General features: G+C 36.9%; 1 protein-coding gene across 1 annotated transcript in view; it reads left to right on the forward strand.

The window, feature by feature from the left end:
• The first annotated feature begins 9,842 nt into the window (after positions 1-9,842).
• The window catches only part of drosha (drosha ribonuclease III), a 111,399-nt gene continuing 99,971 nt past the window's right edge, over positions 9,843-21,270 (forward strand). Inside the window, exons 1-9 of the mRNA XM_079260056.1 lie at positions 9,843-9,981; positions 11,138-11,984; positions 12,059-12,127; positions 14,462-14,726; positions 15,708-15,849; positions 17,507-17,667; positions 18,617-18,697; positions 19,491-19,577; positions 19,718-19,804. Of these exons, the coding sequence (XP_079116182.1) occupies positions 11,140-11,984; positions 12,059-12,127; positions 14,462-14,726; positions 15,708-15,849; positions 17,507-17,667; positions 18,617-18,697; positions 19,491-19,577; positions 19,718-19,804 (1,737 nt within the window). The 5' untranslated portion in view covers positions 9,843-9,981; positions 11,138-11,139. The remainder of the gene's footprint in view (positions 9,982-11,137; positions 11,985-12,058; positions 12,128-14,461; positions 14,727-15,707; positions 15,850-17,506; positions 17,668-18,616; positions 18,698-19,490; positions 19,578-19,717; positions 19,805-21,270) is intronic.

A 21,270-nucleotide genomic window follows, 5' to 3' on the forward strand; every position in this document is an offset into this window, starting at 1 on the left:
ACACAATAGTAGTTAATGTACCTTATGCAAAGCATTAATTTAGTATTATTTTCAGTTATCCTTTATCATTTTCATCATATTGGCAGTTCAAATCCTGCTCCCCCAGTCAATCTGGCGTTGTGTCGCAGGGCACAAAGATATTTCACAATCTTTGCCCCCAACTTTGGCATGTGAACTAATGTGTTGACGGTGAACAGAGGTTGCTGGTGGACATTGACTGCCGTGTTTCCGTCAGTGTGTCCCAGGGCTGCAGTGGCTACACATGCAGCTTAACATCAGCAAGTATGATTGTGAAGTGGATGAATTATGGATTCAGTGTACAGCAGTGTGGGAGGCCTGGAAAGTGCTATATACATCTAATTTATTATTATTATTATTATTATTATTATTATTATTATTATTAGCATTATCAGTATGGAACTATTTACATTTCTATTACTCTGCAGCTTGTATTGTGACATTTTATTTTTTGAACAATGTTAACTTTTACTCAGCACTCTCTGGGTGAACATTACAGTCCAGCAAAGAGAAACCTTGCCTGACCTGGACAGAAGCTGCAGACTTTTAATGTCCAATGATCTGTCAAGGTGTCATGAAGTGGATGATTTGAGAATGCCCAATGTCATCTTCACCGTACATCCCTCTAACATATCCCCGAGTCAATCCATCAGGGAAACATGATTGAGGTATTCTTACAAGATCCTCAGGATTTTCAGTCTGTATCCTAGCAACGTCTTGTTCAAGACTGAGAACGTTGAACTTCACCAGTAGTATTGTTATGATACTATGAGAAGACAGAAGGTGTGTATATACTCTTCTCCTGCTTGTTTGACAGAGTTGACATTTCCCCTAATGAGTGACCAACTGAAGCATATAAATCATAAATGTATGTAAAAACATTTATGTAATGAAATTTAAGTAGCGTGTATGTAAAAAAAAAAATAAAAAAAAAAGTTGAATGAATTGTTACATTTAGATTGTAGGTGTAATTATTCTAGTATTAGGGTGGATTAACCCTTTAAACTTTTAGAAACGATGTTGTGCTATAAGCCTGCAAAAGTGTTGTTAGAAGAGACTTTTAGCTTGATCAGAATCAGGAATATTCTTCCTCAGAGGGAAATTCTTTAGAAGTTTCATGAGCTATGTGGTGTTTTTTAGTTGGGTTCAGATTTTAACTTCTAACAGAGCTTCAAAATAATAACTTATGACAACAAAATAGTGATAAGATGATGATTTAGAAAGACAGCTGCAGTTTTATAGGTCCAACAATAAATTTGCCTGAAACACACTGAAACGGGATTATGAACCTTTGGAGCAAATACTGTGAGCAAAGGCAGTTATTCATGGACATTGCTTTATTACATTGTTTGTTTGTTTTTTTGTAAATGTACACCATTATTACCATTTCATATGGTTAGATCTAATTTACAAATATTTTTAAATACAGTGTGTTATTATACTTTTTTTTTTTTTTTAAATAAAATAATTCATTTTCTTTTTTACATGTTTTCATAGCCACAGTACATAAGCACATTGAAGTAACCAAACACTATTTATCTAATACTGATCACTCACAGTATCTCAACATTAAAGTAAAAGTTTAACTTTTGGGAAATTATCTTATCCTGCCAAAATACGGCAAGATCTATACTTGTAGTCGTGCACTTTCATCAGAAAATGGTGAACAAAGTCATTATGTCCTGTCAGTAATACATCATGCAAATACATTCTTCTGGCTCCTTCGTGTGCCTCTGATGTGCTTTTCTGGATGTTTCCCTCCAATCCAAACTAGTGTCAGTCATTGGTTCAGGATTATTACCACAGCAGCTTCAAGCCTGGAAAGTGAAGTCTACAATCTGTTCATATGTCAGCAAGTACACACACTGAATGTCCTGATGTTCAGAAGCAACAGCAGCACACTGACTCAAACCAGACAGGTTTGTCTTGCAGTTATGAATGTAGGAATAAAGTTACTCAATATGGTGGGCACAAACGCATCATATTAGATGTTGAAACTGACTAATTTTACCATTCCTGAAAAATATTAGCTTTCATGGCAACTTGTTGCATCTGATGGCTGGAACAGACATAACAAAATGCTTGAAAATTAATTAGCAACAAACAACCATAGGATTGTTTGACAACTTATTAGATAAACTGGCAACAGGTCAGTAACATGACCAGTATAAATGGGTATAAAAGGAATTTTTCTAGTATTTCAGAGCTCTAAATTCCTCTCTCACCTGACCACCTGCCAAATGTGGGTTTGGTGAATAAAATTCAGTTTGATATGTCCAAATGAAAACTTACAAGCCACTTTGGCAATTGATGAATTGCTGCTGTGTTTTTGTAATACACAAAAAGAGTCAAATCTCATTGGTAAGAGCTAACACTTCAGCCCAGCACTGCAGGCAGAGGACTTTATTTTGATAAGTACATACAGCCAATCATAAGGCTTGACAAGGCTAATATTTAACTCTGATATTAGTAAAGAAGTTGAGTGACTGAAAACCAAAGAATTAACATTTGGCTGTTTTTCTGTATAACATTTATTTGAAAAAATATCCTCATGATAACGTTATGGCCTTTATTTATTCAGTTTGTTTGCTGTTGTTCTCTCTTCTATTGTTCATTTAAAGGTTTCATTAAAAAATTTTAACAATAGCAACTGCCTTGTTTTTTTGGGGGGTTTTTTTCATTAAAAACAAAATGCAAAAACAGCTTTCATGAACTGAATAGAAACGTGCTTACTATCATCCAAACTATTATTAATATCTAAACTAGGATAAATTGTGTGATACTAAATGAAGAGTCATTTAGAAGTCGTAAGAGCGGAGTCTTCTAACAGAGTCTGAAATAAAGCAGACCTCTTATCACCATGATGAATCAAAGCCATTATCTCTGGGCCAAAGCCAAAGTTGGAAAACTCTCCTGTGGTCTGATTAATCAAAATCTGAAATGCTTTGTCCTGCCAACTAAAGAGGAGCAAGACCATCCAGTTTGTAATCAGTGAACAGTTGAAAAGCCTGCATCTCTGATGGAATGGTGTCACATTACCGCCAATAGCAGTTTATGCTTCTGAAGGCATCATTATTGCTGAAAGCACATGCTTTAGAGCAACATAAGCTCCCATCCTGACAACATCATTTTCAGGACAAGCCTTGCATAAATCAGCAAGACTTACACTGCTTTCATCACAATAGCATTGCTTGCTGGCTTGGCACTGAACTGCCCTGCATGCAGTCCAGACCTTCAGTCAACATAAAACTAGGCAAGGCAAGTTTATTTGTGTAGCACCTTTCATGGACAAGACAATTCAAGGTGCTTTACATGAAACATTAAAAGCATTACAAAAAAAAAAAGCATAAAAGAAGATACAAATAACAAAATCATAATAAAATCATAAATTATATTAAAATAATTAAAAGCAGAATTAAGTAAAAGTTACACTACTATTGGAGGATCATGAAACAAAAAAGCCACTTGCGAAGGCAGAGGACTGTTGAACAGCTACAGAATCCTACATCAGACAAGAATAAGACAGCATTTCTTACCTTAACCTTCCGCAATTCCTTCCTCGCTTCTTAGACATCCAAATGATGCTGCTGGCACACGCCACAAGCACACTCGATGGAAATTGGGCGAGTTAATTAAAAAAAAAAAAAAAAAAAAAAAAAAAAAAAAGAAGGGAATATTACATAATAATAAACTTTCTGGCATGTTTTGCTCTTTGAGTTTTTAGATTAGCAAATCTTCACTTTTTTTTTTATTTACAGTGACACAGCATCCCAACTTTTTTTTTTTTTTTTTAAATGGGATGGGGGGTAATTGTACATGTGATAATTAGCGACTTTGAATCACTTTAAAACATGCTGCTTATTGTTGTGACATTTGTTAAGCTAATGAATTAGGTGTTCGATTAGATGTTTTCTCTACTTTGAGATGAGCAAGACTATATGCTGATTTAACCTACCATTAACTTTGCTCATATTTAATACAAACACTCGAGCTTCATTGTATTGTTCTTTAAAGGGGTCCTATTATGTTATTTCAAGTTTTCTGAGCTTTCTACAGTGTTACAGTGTTGAATCCTCATCAGACATGTGAACGACACTGTTTTTTTATCACCTAAAGGCATGTTTGAGTTTGAGTTTGAGTTTGAGTTCCAGCACTCTCTCCGTTCGGTTTCCATGGCGACGAAAAACGCGTCGTTTTAGAGAGGCTTTTTCTACTTGGAAATCCTTGTGACGTCCCGGGGGATAAGTAAGGTTCGGTGATTGGTTACCTTCTACTGGTTAACAAGGGCATGTACAAATACATCAGGCAGGTGGAAAACGTTGGATAAAGTTATTTCCAACGATGGCTGGTGAGTTTACCAAAGAGAGACATCCTGCTGCATTCGTTGCTGTGGGTTGCTGTTTTCCACTTCGTTTTCAGGCTCTGATTCAGGTTCCAACATGTAGGGCTGTATGCTATGTGTTGACATTGTATTTTGTTTTTTATTGAGTTCATATGAGCCTCATCCTTCTGTTTATGAGACGTTACAATGACGGCGAAAGCAGGTGCGGTGTGTGCTCCCAATGTAGTGCAGTGGCGGGAGGCGGGGCTTAATGCGGAAGAGTCTCAATCCACTCGTTTTGCCCACAGGCTGATCTGACAGCCTACAGAGAGGGTCGGTCTGAAGTAAATAAAGCCATTTGTGACAATAACTCGATCAATCCCAGCCCTTCTGGTCACAGAAATAAAAATAAATTAGCCTGAAATGCACATAATAGTTCCACTTTAACCTCTGTGTGGTTCATTGGTACCATGGGAGGTTTTTCTGATCACTTTTCAACAATCTTTTGAATACAGCTGAGAAAAGGCATAACTTTTGTTTGTGTGTCTATTGATAAAGGGAACATGTGTGTCAATGCTTGAAGAAATAATCGCATACGTCTCTTTACAGACTAAAGAGACGCATTTTTTTAAAAATAAAGTAGAAGCTTTTGACTCTGACTCAATCAGTGCTATATAAGAAGTTGACCTTATTTGAAGGCTTATATTTCCAGTGTCACTTTAATAGGTCAAATGAGCTGGCAGTAGCAGCTCTAAAGCTGCAACTCCTACAGATGTGGGTGTTTGTTATCTAGAATATTGCATGCGCTATATCATTAAGCGGTGATAGTTTCTCTTTAACTTTGATTTTGACCTTCAGGGCATGTGAAGAAACTGCTCAACGGTGCTGAAACGATACTCTCAAAAATCCGAGGACTGAACACTGTTATTGTATTACATAACTAAGCTTTATGGGAATCATAGTCTTTCCACAGGTAAACAAGCAGAATCATTTATATAAAATTAAATGTACTGTGTTCAGTTTCTGGACATTTAGACATATTTAGAGAAAGTTCATTTAAAATCTTGATATTACTTGATATTTTCATTTGAAATATCAAGTAAACAAGCTGTATTACCAAAATCCTTTTGATGCCACGGTCCTCTGTTTCAATAAGCATGTTACCATGTTAAGGCACAATCTTCTCACGTACATGATGCTTCTTTTTACCACCTCAGTTTTCTCTTTGTCCTTTTCATCTGCCATAATTATCAGATAAAGCACAAGATAGTTTTATGATTTGTGCTCTTTTTGCCTCACTCAGCAGAGATCTTACTTCAGTGTCTGTAGCTAAAGCACGGTCAACATTCTCATTTTTTTACTGTATGAATTTGTTTGTTGATGTTACATAAATATCTGAAAAGTTTGCAAAAGGTTGGAAAGGCTGGAGGGGACAGCAAATTTGGTGGAAAAGGTTGATTGCACATGTAACAGCAATGTTATATGACTGTTAATTATAATTGACTAAATTAGGATTTCTTAAAGGAAGATTTATTTATTAATGTTTGCATCTGGACTTAAATAAGATAAAGTCATCTAATTAATAATAAATATTTTATTTCATTTTTAAATTTCCTCAAGGCATTCAACCTCAAGGCATTCAACCCTAAATTTATCTTCGAGACACTTGGATTCAGGACATATTTCAGAGATATTACTTTGCTATACTATACTTATATATAAACTATTGTGTCTCTTGAAGAGGGCACTTCACTCCGATTCAGCAGGAAGAGAGGAGTGAAACAGAGATGCAGCATTTCACTTCTTCTTTTCATCTTGACTACAGAGGTAGAAGCTCTTCGTGTTACAAACTCTAATGTGAAAAGCGTTAACAATAATGATCAGAATATAATACTTGCAGATGCTATTATCTTCATAAAAGACACAGAGCAAACCCCACTGGCCCTTCAAACAAGAGATTTGTTCTTACAAGCTTCTGGATTAAAGATAGATTAAGATAAATGTAACCTGATAAGTCTTCATGACTGCAATCTTTCCTCCCAGGTGTATGCACATGAAGCCTGAAAAAAAACCCCAAACACCTCAGAAGTAAATAATATTAAGCAAACTGTGGAGAAATGCAAAAGGACACTGAACGTGTGGCATATCAGAGATTTAACAACATTTGGAAGAATATTACTCACTAAAATGGAGACCATAACTCAACTAATTCATCGCTCATCCTTACAACCGATATGCCCAAATTATTGAAAAAAAATCAACATAATAAATTTGATCTTTCTGTTGAAGAAAAAAAACCCCAATTACATAGGGAAAGCTGGCCTAGAAAAAAACGTATGAAGAGGGTGTGATAATAGCAGAAGAGTTTTTAAATGATGAGTAGTGTCTTAAAAATAAAATGACTGCAATTTTTCACCAAAAACCGGAAGTATAGTTCCCTTTACATTTAGCAAGCTGGAAGGAACTAAGTTTAAACTAAAATGTGATTTTGGCATATCTAAACTCCCTATTGCCTTCCACCAACACACTAAATAAATGATGGAAAACTGTCACTGTAAGATCCCTTTGTTCAAATAAATTAAGAAAAAACTCATCATGAAGTGACTTTTTCAGTAATTTTTTAGGAGTATGATGATATGTCATGTCGAGGGGGCATATCAGAGATGCAGAAACTGAAAAAAACCTCACTTTTCAATGGGGCAGAGAGCAGCAACAGAGAAAAGGCAGGAGAATATTAATGCTTCTCCAGGCAACCTGAGGTGAATGGTAATGGAGTCCTGCTGACCATCTGACATGTCAGAGGAAAACCAGGAAGTCTGAAAAAAAACACACCATGACTTTATTCTCATAAATCCTGTTTATGCTTTCCAAATATATAAACAATTAAAAACTGTTAATTATTATTATTTAAGCAATTTATAAAAAATAATTACATTTTGCAGTTAAGAAAGACACAAGACTGTTGAGCGAATAAGAAATAATGTGAGTGCAATGTTTCACTGGTTCACCTGGGACTTCTACCTGCCAGAGGCAAGATGCTCCATGAGAATGGGGTACTGTTAACTAATATGTAAACTAAGAAAAAACACTTTATTCATCCCACGATGCGGACATTTACATGCCACACCAGCAAAAATGGGCAGATCCAAAAGAAGAAAAATCCAAATAAAGAAAAAACTAATGAAAAATTATCACAATGTCTATTTACATCCACCAGTGTTTTATACCACTTTGTCAAATTTAAGGTCACAGGAAGCTGGAGTCTGTCCCAACAAGTAGCAGGTATGAGGCAAGGCACAACCTGAACAGGTTGCCCATTGTAGGGCGGACTCAACAAGTCAGTTCGAGGTAGAATTAAACCAGAGTACTTGATATGCATGTCTTTGAACAGTGAGATGAAGCCAGAGCACCTGGAGAGAACCCACATCACATATACTATGTAAATAATTAAACTTGTCATGACGTGTGGAGGAGACCTCAGAAAGAATAGAAACTGACTGAACAGTAATTTCAGTCGCTAATGGGGATCAAATTAATTTCAATTCAGTTCAATTCAGTGAAGGAATGAAAGGACAACTTTCTACACATTCTACCCATAACAAAGATATTTTCAAGCATTATATTCTTATCACATCGGAAAGACTAAATAACATTCTTCAGTCATGACATATCAATAAAATTTAAAAATGATAAATAATGAGTCAATCTGATTTTATCTAATTAGTGACAGTATCAGGAAAAAAATGGGTCATGCTGTGAGCCATATATCATAATTAATCCTCTAAGTAGCTGTAAATAACTTTATAGACAATCGTCCTTGATTAGTAATCAGAATGTTGGCGTTTGCTTCGAGCAAACTGTGTGGGCTTGTGCATCTTGACCTTGTTCTTTGACACTGACTCATTCATAAACAATGTGCTTCACATAACTTCACAAGAGGGAAGCAACCATACATGAAGGATGACAGCAATGCTGTGGGCCATGTTCTCAGGGCAAAATCTCATGGGATAGACTGTTTAGAAACAGAGCACAAGTCTATGGGAGTTCTTCGATTATTACCCTAAATTTTGCATGAGCTCAAGCCAAACATTGTCACAATGCTTCTATGAGAACACTGTGGTTTAAAATGAAGAAATAAACGTGCAAATTTAAATGTGCATGCATGCTTCATTCAGAAAAAAAGTGTTTCCATGGTAACATCACCACATACGATGGATTAAAGTAAAAGAAAGTACTTTGCTGCCCTCTATGGGAATTATGGCAGAAATACACAAAAGCCTAAGTATTTAAGAACGAAAACAAGTCTAGATAAAAACAATGCACATAAAGGATCTCGCAAAACACCTGACAAATACAGTCTAAAATATGAACCACCCCTGATTGCTATGAATCTTTGTTAATTTATTTACTTTTACATTGGTTGTTGTTCTACCCATCATCTGCTCATTCCTTCTACCTGACCATCTTTAGAGGAAATTGTTGCTCTGATGTATGTGTGTTTATTAAGCTAATTGACTTAGTCAGTCAAAAAAAGAAAACCAGTAACTTGGTAAAAAACCTACTTTAAATTGTGTCTTGGCAATAAATACATTGCTTTTCTTTATCTATCTATCTATCTATCTATCTATCTATCTATCTATCTATCTATCTATCTATCTATCTCTATATATACATATATATATATATATATATATATATATATATATATATATATATATATATATGTATATATATATATATATATATATATATATATATATATATATATATATATATATATATATATATATATATATATACACATTACTAGCGTGGAAATCCATTACAATTTCTATGGGGTGATGAATCCTTCCCATAGCACTCAGATCTCAACATTATTTAAGCAGTGTGGGATCATAAGAGAGTACAAAAAAGCAGCCGACATCCATGTGGATCTTTGAATTGTCCCCAAATGACCTGGGGAACTATTCCAAAGGATTGTGCTACTATAGGTCATGAAATAAAAAATCACATGAGGGTTTTAACCTAAAAACGTTCAGGCTGCCCTTAAGAATAAAGGTACTTAATCAAAATTTTGACATCTTAACCTTGTAAGAGTCCCAAGCGAGTAACAGCAGCCTTGTAAAATTGTAAAATTACTTGTTCAAACTGTGTATTGATGCTGCCATAGCCTGTTTTCTTTGCAGTACAAAAAGAAAAGAGAATTGGCAAACTTAATGTATAGTTAAAAACTATCAAACTATTATTTCACTTTTTTTTTTCTTTGCACTCTCAAAATGTTGTGTGGTCTTAATTATTGTGACATATAATGCGTTCCTTTATTAATTATTCTGGTGGATAAAAAACAAGGCACTTCGTTATCAAACGGATAGCGCGCATGTTAGGACTGGGTGGTGTCCTCTGTTGCTTAGTTACTATAGAAAAACTGTCATTGGCGAACAACCACATCGCTGAATGTGATTGGTTCACTCATGTTCTTCTTTTCAATCATTCCGACTAGCAACACAGACACGCCGTCAGCTAAAGCACATCATATCTTCACATATATCTGGTTTAATCCCATGTAAGTGGTTATAGAATCTTGACCAGGATAGGTATATCGAAGAATACGCTTCAGATAATTGTCTCCTCTACGTTTGAAGGTAATTTCTTCCTTATATTGTGGCATACTGCTTTTTGCTAACAAGCTAACTTGCAAGCATGAGCTAACTGGTTATGTTAGCGCTACTGAATACAAACAACTCAGTCCCGTCTGAGTTCATATTTAATGATAAACCCAAGAGAGCTGCTTCAGTTTGCTTCGCCGCTTTTTCCGTATGTATTTGCATACAGCAACTGCTCCAGTTACCTAATTAGCTGCTGAAGCTGACGTAAATGCAGCTAAAGTTCAGCTTTGAATGAAGGTATTTTGCTCACATTGTAATGTTGTCCAAGCTACCGATCTTTAAAACGTCGTTACCGTAAAATGTCATCGAAGGATGTAATTAAGAAGAGATATGCATAAAGATGCAGCCGCACAGAATCTGCAACAAATGTACAAATTGTTTTGAACATTTTAAAACATGTTTTTTTTTTGTTTTTGTTTTTTTTAATTCAAGCCTGAAACCACCGGTTGTGTATACACCTACAGTTGTGCTCATATTTATTCATACCCTTTCATTAAAGAAGGAAAAAACAGCTGCCTGTAAAATAAGCTGAAATTGATTCAAGTAATAATAAATCTAATTCTGGTTCAATAGAAATGTTTGGTTTTTTTTTTTGGGGGGTTTTTTTTAAGCAAACAAATAAAATAATTTATTACATTTTACATCACTCATAAACTAATATTTTGTTGAACAATCCTTTACTGTTTCCACTACAGTCAGGTGTTTTCTGTTCCTCTCAGTCAGACTTCTGAACCTGTTGACAGGTATTTTGTCCCACTGTTCAACAGAAAAGTGCTCTAATTTGTCCAGGACCGATTTGTTTTTTTGTTTTTTTTTTCATTCTTCAACTCAATTAAATGAAAAAAACAGTGTCTTATATTATTTAATTATATTTTTGCAAATTTTTAGTTATTGTTCCTTTTTTAAGTCTCCAGTTATTTGAGTGACTGTTGTAAATTCAGCTTTTTCTTAAATGAAAGGGTATGAATACATATGAGCACAACTGTATGAATTACTTTCGAAATGATTAAAATTAGTATTGGAAAGTTAGACTTTCTCATATGTCCATTTGGTTTCAGTTTTATTTAATAGATGTTGTGGAAAAGAAAATGAAATAAAAACCCAGGATTTAATTGCTTTGTCTGGTCTGCAGTTATGGCTTTCCATCAGGATCGTGGGGGTCCCAGGGGAGGGATGACCCCAGGCCAGCATGGATCCCCTCAAAATTACAGACCCACTAACTTAAGGCCACCGCCTCCTCAGCCTCCAGCACCCCCGTATCATTATGATCCACAGACTCCATCCAGTTCAGGGTACCATGGTAACTACCTGCCCCCACACCCTGACTTCATGCAGTACCCTCCTCCACCACCATCTCAGACCCCCAATTCTCTTAACCAGTGCCCAGTGCGCCCACCTTTCCCAAAGCCTCCTGCACGACAAGGCTTCCCAGAACCACCACCTAACTTCCCACCTCCTCCTTTGCCCAGCTCAACAGGTGGTCCCACTCCAGGGGTCCAAGTGTCTGCTCAGAATTCCTACCATTCTTACATGATGCCACCTGTGCCCCCACCCCCAATACCACACCCACCAATGCCTCCCCCAATTACCTCGCAGTCCATGAGCTACCCTCCATACTCCATGAACTACCCCCATCCTCCCCATCCTCCTTTCCCCCCTCCAACCTTCAACCCTGGCTACACCCAGAGCCCCAGCCCATTTCAGCCAGACCACAACATAAGGCATGGAGGGCAGTACAAGTATGAGAAGCCTGTGGATAACAGAAGGTCTCCTGAAAGAGGGTACCGCCATGAGGACCACAGACAGAAGGGCTATAGCTACAGTGGCCACAGTGAAAGACCCAAAATGGAGTTTCCAGGCGATAGGAAAGACCGTGGGAGAAGTCCAGATAGACGTGGCAGACCAGAGAGCGGACGGTACAGGTCGGAGTACGACAGAGGGCGGACTCCCCCCAGACACAGGAGCAGGGATCGAAGCAGGTAAACAGACAGCGTTCATCTGTGTGGATTCAGTCAGTTACATTTCTTTCTTCTGACTTTGTGTTGTATTACAGAGAAAGGTATCGTCACAGAGAAAGCTGGAGATCTCAGTCACCTGACAGGCACAGGAAACGGCCCCGAAGGTACACAGTCATTTTTACCCCTGCCAAGGAGGTTAGGCCATGTTTATCTGTCTGTCTGTCGGTCTGTCTGTTAGCAGCGTTATGCAAAAATTACTGAGTGAATATTTGTGATTTTTTTTTCTTTTCTTTTAATAATCTGAAAGTGATCTGGAAGGATATGTTGACACAGGATTTTCTAAAAGGATTCCTCCCAATATAGGTGCAATTTATCTGCAGTCAACGCTCACTTAGTGTTTTTGTAGTTTATTTTAACAAGCTAGCTGTTATGTAATACTGATTCCAACACAGACCTCTTGAAACAGGTAAGTTGTTTTTAGCCTAATCTAAACTGTGGAAACTATTCAGCAAATTTTTATCAATAACTTCAAAAAAGTTTGATACTTCTGGTCAAGTTAAATTTTAAAATATATAATAAATAAAAGAAATATATATATATATATATATATATATATATATATATATATATATATATATATGTATATATATATATATATATATATATATGTGTGTGTGTATATGTATATATGTGTGTGTATATGTATATATGTGTATATGTATATATGTGTATATGTATATATATCTATAAATATATATATGTGTGTATGTGTGTGTGTGTGTGTACTTTTATCCTGATTCAATTCTGATTTTTTTTTTGGGTGCCGATTCAATTTAAATTGCGATTGTCACAATTTTTCGATGTTGCTGATTTTTGTAGACTAAGAACACAAGTAAAAAAATGTACAAAACTTATTTTACTAGTCAATTTTCTTGATTTCAACTAGAAAAAAAACAACGCGGTTGCCAGACCATCATTCTGCTGCAATAATGCCCAAGAAGGCAAGTAAAAAGATCAATATAAATTATAAAAAGATCAATAAAAAGGCCAAAAGTTTTTATCCCATTTTACTTTTAATTATTTGAAAATTAAAAGATTTTTTTAACCAAAAAAATGAACAATAATTGACATGTTTGCTACTGTTGTAGGCGTACAATTGATACCTATAGAAGCATCTCAATTTGCAGGTAATTTACTGGATAGCTCTGAGCAAGTATTTTAAATTGTTTGTTTGGGGGATAATTTCATTTTATAGATTTACATCATGCCTTTTATAGGATTCCAGTCTTTTACGATAGCATGAAGTCATTTTTTAAAATGTAATAATGCTCAAGAGAAAAATTCTACGTTTTGACTTTTACAGATTTTTAGCAGGATGACCGAGCGAGTTAGTTCTCCACTTTTAGCCAGTTATATTGTCACAGTTGTACAATGTCATTTTTTTTATATACAAATGTGGGTCCAATTTAAGCCTTTTGGATCAGATGGTTCAAATCCATCAGCATTGATCAAACAGTCTGACTGGATGGGGAGGCTAAATATACTCTTTCAAACTGTGCTCTTTACACAATATTGAGAGACAGTTAATGCTTTTTTCTGTCCATTGCTATCAGGTCTGACCAAACGGTGGACAGCCCTGATCTTAAATATCACGTTGTGCTGTAAGTTAATCATAGGGTTTCATACATGGTCAAGCTTAATTCCAGATTTATCGTTCAGCTTGACCTGCTTAATGAATTACGTTGACTAGCTTCCAGTTTTTTCTCTCTCCTGCTGGTGCTTTCCTGGAGGCTGGCCCAGGAAAATCTTTCCAACTTGCCAAATGTTTTATTAGTTTCTGTCAAACATGCTCACAAATGGACAAAACCTCGCTGCAGCCACTGTTGTGTCATGCTGTTATTGGTGTAAAGGGATTAGCATATAAACAAATGCACCTGTTGCATTAAACACATAGTTAGAACTTCAGTAAGCTTCAAGAATCATCTTAACATAGTGTTATGACTTCTTTTTGGAATAGTTCCACTAAAGTGATTAATTATATGATCACAAGCTAACGGGGGACTATGGCACAAGAAAATATATCTTTTTTCAGGATTAAAATGCAAGCACGCCATTTTATGGAGGTGACTCAGTACTGTAGAATTAGCAAGAGTGGTCCCTGTGTGTGTGTGTGTGTGTGTGTGTGTGTGTGTGTGTGTGTGTGTGTGTGTGTGTGTGTATCTGCTTTCTGATATACCAGTACAAACTGGGCCTGAAAATTATGTTTATTCTGTTGTGGCAAAAGAAATGGGAGTTTAAGTACATTTTAGACCTTTAATGTTCTGTTTGCTCAGTGCGAAGCTAACATGTCGTGTTACTTTTCAGTGACGTTTTGCTCTTATTTTCTTTGTATGAGCAAACAGAGAAAACTAGCTTCTTCATATGAAAACTTTGTGCGTAAAAGTCAGACGTAGCTTCTTATTTCTACTAAATTTGTCCTTCATCCTTCCTATCTGCAGCCGCTCCACAAGCAGAGACCGGAAGCGTAGTCGCTGGGAAGAGGAGAAGGACCGGAAGTCAGAGGGTTCCTCGGGGGTGAGTAGAGATCGCAGCTACTCCTCCGTCAGGAGCCGCGACTCTGACGAGGTCTTCAGCGAGAGGGAGCGGGACAGGGAGAAGGACAAAGGGGATGATGAGAAAGAAGAGGATGAGCTGCTGAAACCCGCCTGGATTCGCTGTACTCACGCTGAGAGCTACTACTCCAATGACCCCATGGACCAAGTGGTACTCTTAACACTTTTTTATTTATATATATGTGTGTTATATTCAGTCATCAGTGTGTTTTTTCTTCTTCTTGCTTTGTACCATTTCTGGATTGAACATAAAGTTACCCAACGCAGATAACAAACATCTAACTCTCCTCACATGGACTGTTATGGTGTGGTTAGAGTGAAATTAAGTTCTCTCTGTTCAGGTAAACAAAGATTCCTAAAACACCCCCGTTGCACCTGCCTTTTGAAATACATCTCAGATGTGTCATTGCCTTTTTTGTTTTGCTTTTTCTTCTCATAAACTCTGCCCTTTACCGTTGTTGTCTGAAAGCTGCAATTCTCAGCTACAAATTACACACCCTGGCAAACACCTGCTCTGTACTTCAGTAAATCTAAAGTGACTGTAAATGTGGAGATGGAGTCCAACTTTTTGCAAATCGATTTAGCACCGCCATGTCCTGACCTCTTTACTGAAGTTACTGCCGGGCGTCTGTTAATAAAGTCACTCTAAAAGCGTGCAGGATTGCGTTGGCAAAGAGATTGAAGGTTAATGTGCTGAATCTGAAAGCATAATAATTAAATATGCCTGTTTAATGGAATTCGGAGGCAGACAATCTTTTCTTATAGTGACATAATTTAGTTTTGTTATTTTTCAAAATCAAATTTTATGAGGCTCTTTGCGACATTGTTACAGCCCTCAATGTCTCAGCCACCCGTTGAGGTCCTCATCGATCGACCGACCTATAGAGTGGCCACATTTGCAAGTTATTTAAAGAAACTTGTGTCTTTTAACACATTTTAAAAAGTTTTGCAGGGTTTTTGTTGCCTGTTAGTTTGAAACCCAGATCATCCTAAATAGCTCTGGTTTAATTTTCTATTTATTCTTTATCATCATCAGGAAATCAATCCTTTCTGTCTTTAGCTGCTCTATTCGGTTTAAAACGATCCAAGTCGCTCACTGAATATGATCTTATATTTGAACTGATTATTTCAGGGAGACTCCACAGTGGTGGGCACCAGTAAACTGCGCGATCTGTACGAGCGCTTTGAAGAGGAGCTGGGAAGGAGGCAGGAGCGAGCCAAGGCTGTTCGACCCAAATGGGAGCCGCCCAAGACCAAACTGGATGAGGATCCAGGTACATGGGCCTGCATGAGAGATCTTTAAAAATTTAAATTCCTGCTGCAGTTTTAAAAAGACAATTTTCATGATATTTCAGGACGTAATGAGATGGGCTCCAGCTTTCCTATGATACTGAGTTGGACTGAGTAGGATGTCCAATGAATGAATGAATGAATATCAGGACATTTTGAATTTGATTTCTTATCAAAATAGATTTTTGGTGTTTTTGAGAGTGTGTGTGTGTGGGTGTTAAATTATTGCTGACACACACGCACAAACAACTGAAAAACCATAACTCTTGCACTTTGTTTAGGAAGTCATAGGTAAGAAAATCATTCTGAGAGCTGCTGAGGTTTGCAGGGAGTTTGTCTCATTCAGCTCAGAGTAGAAATCTCTTCATTTTTAGTCGCTGTCCAATTTTGGCTTCAAATCATGCTGCATTTAATGTCAATTAGAGGTGGAAAGTCAAAACTATTTGCTTTTGCTTTTAGCTTGTTACTTTGCTGATAGGAAACATCTCATCAGCAGTGGTATGATTCACTTAACTTCATGGAGCTTTATGCTCCACCAGATCCCACACTAAAAAGTCTGACTTGTATTTAGAGAATTTCTCTTTTATTCCCTTGAAAATGGAGATTTCTGGTCACTAGTAGGTGCTAGTGTGTGAACTACCATGTATTTAGTGTTTTTATCCTATTTTAAAATGGGATACAGGAGTTATCGATACCTCGTAGCAAGAGGGGCTTAAAGCTGTTGGATCTGACAGTCCTTTGGAAATGATTTTGTCTTTTGTTTCATTCTCACAATGATAAAAATCCGTTTTTGCACACACAGCAGTGAGTGGTTGGTTCCTCCTCTGAAGCCTGTACCTGCTCTTACTTTTAGGATTTTGACTTTTGCGAAGCAGACAACTTTTTTTTTTTCAAATGCAACAACCAGGAATCAAACGCCTTTGTTACTGAAGTGCACGGAAACCCGCTCTCCTCCCTGCAGTGCATTTGAGATCAGCTGTTTGTCATGTTACCTTCAGGGCTGACTTTTTCAGCCATGCGATTCTCCAGCTTTCCCTCGGGGAGATCGTATTTGGTCAATTTGAAGCTCTGGGCTCTGATTTCACAATCTAATACTTGAGTTAAAATGCTGGTAAGACTTGAAGATACTGCTTAGCTGAGAGCCAGGACCCGTTCAGCTAAATGGTTATTATTATCCTTCATTTTAGGGAGGAGGAGGAAAAAAAAAAGGAGTCAACACAGACAGCTGGGCCTCTTTTTTTTAAAATAAATTTAATCTTAGAGATGCATTTAAGTCTTCGGTAGGTTTGATAATTAAAATGGAAGTGAACAAAAATGTTAAAACAATGAATCTGAAAGATGAGCGATAACTGGGTGGTAACTGTTATTTCACCCCGAGAGACAATAAAGAAATGCAAATTAGGTGACAGATTTAAAACTTTTCTGTGTTGTCAGCACAGTGCGGGTGATTTGTGCTCTACACACTGCACAGCACACACAGTTGGAAAGCATTTAGTCACATTGATTTAAAGAGACTTTATGTTGCGGAATACGCTGTGAGGGCACTTTCGGGCACGGGAGCTTAACCCGCCGACTGGCTCCGGCTTACGGAAACCTTGCGACATTCCAGTGATTAAAGACCTCTCTGCTCTTTGGTTTCAGACGACAGCAGCAGTGACTCCGAGTGCGAGTCAGATGGAGAAGGAAGCAGCTGCTCCAGCAGCTCCGACTCAGAGGTTTTTGATGTTATTGCCGAGATCAAGCGGAAGAAGGCTCACCCCGACCGGCTGCATGAGGAGCTGTGGTACAATGACCCAGGACAGGTTGGTGCGACTTAACAAAGGAGCAAATTGTCCCGTTTTCTGCCCTTGAACAACTCTGACAAAACATTAAGGCATAATAGATCAATTTAAATCTGTTCCTGATGTGCTTAGAAGCAGCTCTGTGAATCACACTTCATGGTAAATTAACCACATTTTATAGCGCTTCATATAAAATGCATTTTAAAATAAGGTTATACAGAACTCATGTCTCTTTCATTCATAGATTCACACACTCAGAAACACTATTGCAGGCAGCTCATCCTGCAACACTCAAACATTTGAATCACCAGGTGTCTTATAACTACTGAACCAAGGCAGCCCCCTGTTGGATTGACAGGGAAACCCCACTACCTATATGTGTATATATTTTTATATATATATATATATATATATATATATATATATATATATATATATATATATATATATATATATATATATATATATATATATATATATATATATATGTGTGTGTGTGTGTATAAAACAACAATATCATGGACAAGGCAATTTTCTATTATATATGTCTATTTATCTCTCTCTCTCTTTATATATATATATATATATATATATATATATATATATATATATATATATATATACATATATACATATATACATATATACATATATATATACATATATATACATATATATATATTAAGAGAGAGAGAGATAAATAGACATATATAATAGAAAATTGCCTTGTCCATGATATTGTTGTTTTGATCAAATGTACAATGGAAGCTGGAAGGAAACCGCTTCAGTGTGAGTTTGTTTCCAACACCGCATGGAGACAACTACACAGGAAAAGAACTTTAAAGACCAGGACAGGAAAATAAAGGTCAACAGCCCGCAGTTGAGATGGAAAATGGTGCGCAGCTGCTCTGGTGTTACACATAGGAAGTGAAGCAGTGCTGTCTGATTTACGTATTTTCTTTCTGTCCAGATGAATGATGGTCCCCTGTGTAAGTGCAGTGCCAAGGCCAGACGTACAGGGATCCGCCACAGCATCTACCCAGGAGAGGAGGTATGACATGCTGTGAATAAATCACCCTTTTATAACCTTGACGCTGTGCCACACAGGGCCAAGGGCATCATTTTACTCAGTCTAAGTGTATTCTCCACTCCAGAGTGTACTTTTACTAGATTAAAGGGCAATAAGTGAGATTGTATTATTATAAATTGACTTCTGTCTGATGGACATATTGGTTATTTATATAACTTTGGTGGTTTACTGTGTTGTTAATTTATTTTTAACAGTAATTTTCCTTATTCAGCTGTGCAGCACATTTCAACCACAATTAAAGGTTTTAAATCCCAGTAAGGATTAAGGAAAGTCCTACTTTAGTTTTTGAATCCTTAATGAGTGACGTCCGCTCCAGGAAACATTTGGCGTACTGGTAAATTTGCATCACAATCCAGATGACAGCTGGTAAACGATTTCTGCTTACAGTTTCCTTCTGCAGAGATGTAAATATTACTTTAAGGTCATTTTCCATTTTAAAGATGTTGTTAATTAGAAAAGTAAGCAAGTTTTGGCCTCTCGTTAGTCGATTAGTTCGCTAATTGCTTGTTTGTCCTGCAGAATGTTGGTCAATTATTTGTTTTTGTTGGTTTGAATTGTGCACAAGCAGCAAGATTATGCTGATTAAAGCACGGCAATTATGTTTTTATTCACTTAATCCCTCTGCATGAGTGCATTGAACTGTGAAGGAGAAAAACAATATTTTGCAATCCAATCAACATGCTGATGAGTGATAGAAATATGTGTGTGTGTGTGTGTGTGTGTGTGTGTCGGTGGGCCTCTGTTTTTTTCCCAGCCTGTGAAAACATGTCGTGTGATGAACAACAATGCAGGAAAGGTGTTCCACTACAGGATCACTGTGTCTCCTCCCACCAACTTCCTGGTATGTTTCCCTTCTAAGACCCTGAAATTTCTTTCTTGAAAAGGCCATGCAGTGAAATTGAACGAGAATGCAGCTCAGATGTTTCATGTGCTTGTGTTTTTTACGGCTCTTTGCCTTTTCTGTGTTTTTTCTCGTTGCAGACTGATAGGCCAACTGTGATCGAGTACGATGACCACGAATACCTTTTCGAAGGCTTCTCTCTTTTCTCCCACACTCCTCTCACCAATGTAAGCCCGAGTTCAGGCGTTGGCCATGCCGGCAGTAAACCATGAATTTTGCACCGCAGTAGTTTGTAATCTCTGACAGTAAGAGTGGGCGTCACTGTTTGCTTGTTTTTCTTAGTGATGCTTTGTTTCTTGATTTTTTTTTTATAGACTTTTTCATTATTAATAGCACTTTGTGACAGTCTTGAACCACCCTTTTATTCTTTTTTCCTTCTAAACAACCAGGATTTCTTTCTTTGTTTATTTAACTGGCTGTATTTTTTACTCATTTAGCTCATTCACTGATCTTATTCAGATGAATATTTGTCACTTAAAATTGAAGCATTAGAAAGGCACCTAACTCGGGGTGAATGAGCGTTGTGTCCACAAATAAGAAACAACTTACCAAAGAACCAATTTAACAAGTATCTTTATGGATATTGTAACCAGCAGCTTGTCACAAAAACATAATTTGTTTTGTTACAACTATAAAAATAATAGGACATATAACAGATTCCTCATTTTGCAGGCATAAAATAATGTTTCTGCTTCAACAACGTAATTCCCAAAGAACCGTTTTGCTGAAAACTTTGGAGGACAAAAAGACATGTCAAGCCCATAAAACTATCTGCAGCAGATAACAGAACGTGGAAGTGATGTCCTTAAGAAATGAGAGAAAATAAAACTCTATTTAAGGTCTGACACAGAACCTGAGACATCCGTCTGGACCTTCATTTGATCCATTTACTGCTGCCCGAAGCCTCATCAGAAATGATCCCCATGGAAGTAAAAAGTTAGAAAAGGCTGAGGTATGCCATATGACACAAGAACTGGACTGAAAATAGTAACAACTGGTCTGATAAATCGTCTCCAGAACCTGCAACACAACATTATTGAAGCGGTGTGAAACCATCTCGACAGAGAACAGAACAAAAGACAGAAACATCCAAAGCATATCTTTGACACGTCCTTCAAGAGATCTTTAGAACTTTTCCTTTGACTACTTAAGAATTCACAAAATAAAGGGGTCAGACTTTGTTAAACATTGATCTTAAAGCTAATGAGAGGTTTAGTCTGTATTTTTAGGTTATGTTCTGTTTGCATTTTCAAAGTGTTTTGAACATCTCAGTAATTTCCTGCACATATTTTCTTTTCCTACCCATAACATAAAAAAAAATCAAATCAGAGGTGGCTCAAGACTGGAATAATATGAGGAAAAATGGATCCCTGATTGAAAAACACCTGATTTGATATTTAATTCTTTCAGGTGAAAAAGAAGCAGAAAGGCAGCCTTCCTTCTTTCAGTAGCCCCTTTTTTTCCCGTCGGCCATGTTGGGAGGAAGACTTTCCGTTTCATTCCTGTTCCTCTCACGGTGAATTTTCCCGGGACTTTGTCTTCCAGACTGAATAAGATTCATTCATATTTAAGAAGCAGATGAAAGATGCATGATTCCTTCCTTTTTTGTTGTTGTTGTGAGAAGGTATAGTTT

The sequence above is a fragment of the Telmatherina bonti genome (genome assembly GCF_933228915.1).
Source record: "Telmatherina bonti genome assembly, chromosome: 20".
Taxonomy (NCBI): Eukaryota; Metazoa; Chordata; class Actinopteri; order Atheriniformes; family Telmatherinidae; genus Telmatherina; species Telmatherina bonti.